This window comes from Neophocaena asiaeorientalis, unplaced genomic scaffold (genome assembly GCF_003031525.2).
Source record: "Neophocaena asiaeorientalis asiaeorientalis breed wild unplaced genomic scaffold, Neophocaena_asiaeorientalis_V1.1 scaffold282, whole genome shotgun sequence".
Taxonomy (NCBI): domain Eukaryota; kingdom Metazoa; phylum Chordata; class Mammalia; order Artiodactyla; family Phocoenidae; genus Neophocaena; species Neophocaena asiaeorientalis.
This window is the reverse complement of record NW_020172595.1, coordinates 428,010-431,353: the sequence shown is the minus strand read 5'-3', so window position 1 is coordinate 431,353 and position 3,344 is coordinate 428,010. Positions and strand designations below refer to the sequence as shown.

General features: G+C 47.8%; 1 protein-coding gene across 2 annotated transcripts in view; it reads right to left on the bottom strand.

Annotated features, from left to right (window-relative positions):
* Nucleotides 1-1,999, bottom strand: part of ABHD16A (abhydrolase domain containing 16A, phospholipase) — a 14,526-nt gene extending 12,527 nt beyond the window's left edge. Inside the window, exons 1-2 of one of the 2 annotated variants that reach the window (XM_024738657.1) lie at nucleotides 1,819-1,999; nucleotides 779-835 (exon numbers count right to left, since the gene is read on the bottom strand). In XM_024738657.1, the coding sequence (XP_024594425.1) occupies nucleotides 779-835; nucleotides 1,819-1,950 (189 nt within the window). In that variant the 5' untranslated portion in view covers nucleotides 1,951-1,999. The remainder of the gene's footprint in view (nucleotides 1-778; nucleotides 836-1,818) is intronic. The other variant, XM_024738658.1, reaches the window with a different exon arrangement.
* Between the last annotated feature and the right edge of the window lie 1,345 nt (nucleotides 2,000-3,344).

The window sequence follows — 3,344 nt, the reverse complement described above, 5'->3', positions numbered from 1 at the left end:
GAAAAGGAATCAATACACACACACACACACACACACACACACACACACACACACACACACACACACACACACACACACACACACACCAGTCTGCCATTTCCAGGCCTTGGCTCTGAGCAAAGTGGATAACCTGAGGGATATCATATCAAGTACCTATTCTGTGCATGACACCATGCACACAGTAGGTGCTCAATTATTTGTTGAAGGCAGTGTGTCAGAGCATAACAGAGGCTTGGAAAACTAGGTACAGCTTCTAGTTTCTTCCCCTAATCATCTCCAGACATAATTTCATCACATTTAAAGGCCAGTCTCTCTTTCTACTCAAGTTAATCAAGCCTTTTCAATCAGCCCTGCTCAGGACAGCCCCCGGCCTGGTCCCCAAAGGATGCACAAATGTCACCATCGGAACCTTGCCAGAGAGAACAGCTGTCTCTGCAGCCAAAGAGGCTAGATGCCAGGGAGGACAGGTCACTGGGGACTGCAGGACTCCGCACCTGCGGATGGTCCCAAGAGTAAACGCAGCTTCCTCATGGCTCAGGCTGCCCCCAGAGAAAGCAGTGCACATGCCAAAGGAGAGTACCAAGTATGTGCGCTTGAGAGCTATCTCTGTGTGTGTGTGTGTGTGTGTGTGTGTGTGTGTTGGAGATGTCTGCTGCAGAGCCCAGAGCATCCCCCACCCCCAGGGGCACTGCCCTGTCCTAGTCTGGGGAGAAGAAAGTTCAGGAGGGCAGCTGGGTCTGAAAAGATGCAACAGTCCCAGATTCCAGGGCAGACATACCAGTGCCAGGATGCTGTCGGCATGTTTCTCGAGGGCACGGGGCTGATAGTACGTATCCTGCCAAAACAGATGGCCGAATTAAGGATGCTGCTCATTGACAAGTCCTCCACCTTCCCTTTTAGAAGCCCTGATGTGTGTCCTCTGGTTCTAGCCCCCAGAGTCATCTCTCCTAGGACATCTCTGGCTCTGTAGGAAGCCCCTTTTCCCCATCCTGACTCAGAAGCTGATTTCCTACTCCAGACCCTGAGAACAAACACAGGGCACTGGACTTGGAAGCAAAAGTGAAAGCAGCATTGGAGACTTTTGCTCTTTTTCACAACCCAGTTTCAAATGGGTTGTGTGCCTATGGGGACAGAGGTAGAGAAGGAAAGACATCATGACAACTTTAAGAGGGAAAGAAGAGCATTGGAAATGAGAGTAGGCTGATTAAGGAAGGAATGTGGCTGGCGGTGGGCAGTTTGTAGAGGGCAATAAACATAATCTGAGACCACCGATAAAAAGAGAACATTCAGGGACACAGCCTACCACCACCCAGGTTTTCATAAACGCAATGATCCTGGGGTCTCCAAGGTAGGCTGCGGGTGGGGTCGGGGAGAGCGGACGTATGATATGTTGAAGAAGTCATTTTGAAATTCAAGGCCAGGGAAGATAAACGGAACCGGGTGAGGCACTGAGTAAAAGGAAATCGAGAGTTTGATGGCAAAATCATCCAGCTCCTGAATCCGCGCAGGGTCTCTTCCAGGACTTAAGAGTCAATTGGGACCGGCATGAAGCACGACGGGCAGGGTTGAGGGGTCGCGAGAGGAAAAAAGCAAGGAGTGGCAGTCGGAATGAGAAAGCACTGGACAACAGCGATACAGCAGGCGGCCAGTCCACAGGCGTGACTTTAACCCAGGAAGCACAAAGAGAGCAGACTTTGCGGACAACTAGCTTGACAAGCAGGCTCCCCCGATTTCCAATAATGGGCGCTTCTGGGGAGCAAAGGCCGCAAAGGGGTTTGGGCCATACTATGTTTTTAACCAGGGGAGAGCGCGACTCACCCAGGAGCTGGAAGGGGGGTTAGTGACTGAAGTTGGAGTCCCAGGGACGCTGGACGGGGCCCTTTCAGAGTCCCTTTCCCGGTAGATCTTGTAGAGCCGGGGGCCTAGGACGCAGCTCAGCAGCTTCGCCATGGCCCCGGCCCGGGGCGCTGCTCTTTCAGCAGCAGGTCCCCGTGCTGGCCCCGCCCTCCCCCGGCCCCTAAGGTGCTGCGTGCCCTTGACGTCATCACGTACCGGCTCCGCCTTGCGCGGAGTTGAGATATTTTCAGCGCCCTTTCAGCGTGGATTCTTGTAGTTGGAGCTACGGGAACTTCAATAGTCAGAAATTAGTTAGAGGCGTTTGGACCGCGGAGAGTTAGAATATTATCAGACATAGTTAAGTCACTTCTTTCTACCCCTTAATATTGGCAGACTCTCGAGCGACAGTGTGAAAGAGGGGTTAAGTTAAGGAGCGTTTGACAAGAGCAACAAAAAAGGTATCTAGGAACACGTCTAATGAAAGAAATGCAAGATTTTACGAAGGAAATTACAAAAATTACTGAAAGAGGTAAACAAAGGCTTGAGTAAATGGAGAGCTACGCCATGGTCATGGATAGGAAGACTCAGTATTGTTAAGATGTGTGAAATACTGGTTTTAAAAAAAAAAAAGGATGGGGCTTCCCTGGTGGCGCAGTGGTTGAGAGTCCGCCTGCTGATGCAGGGGAGACGGGTTCGTGCCCCGGTCCGGGAAGATCTCGCATGCCATGAAGCGGCTGGGCCCGTGAGCCATGGCCGCTGAGCCTGCGCGTCGGGAGCCTGTGCTCCGCAACGGGAGAAGCCACAACAGTGAGAGGCCCGCGTACCGCAAAAAGAAAAAAAAAAGAAAAAGGATGAATTATTGCACTTAAGCGTGAACAATTTCCAAAACCATAATGTTGAGTGGAGAAAAGAAAGCCACAGAAGATTACATACAACATGACACCATAGTACAAAATTCAAAAACACTTAAAATTTAACGATCAAGTATGTGAAAGATAAAGAGCAAACTTATAATACTGTTACACAGCATAGAGGATCTTTGGCTGAAAGGGTAATATTCTGTTTCCCGATAGATATAGAGGTTTGTTTTATTTTTTTTAGTACCTTACACCTACATAATATATAAACTCTTTAGCTTTTCATTGCAGTAAACACATACAGAGAAAAATGCACCAATTGAATATGTCCATGTAGTCACAAAAAGGATCAGGAATCTGATAACATCATTACATCATTACTGCATCTAGAAGACCCTCTCCAGATCACTACCAGTTGCTACCACCCCACCAAGAGTAACCATTACTTTTTCTTTCTGTTTAGATCTGAATTTATTTTTAAATTTTATTTTATTCAAATATAGTTGATTTACAATGTTGTGTTAATTTCTGCTTTAAGCAAAGTGATACATTCTTTTTCATATTCTTTTCCATTATGGTTTATCACAGGATATTGAATGTAGTTCCCTGTGCTACACAGTAGGACCTTGTTGTTTATCCATCCTATATATA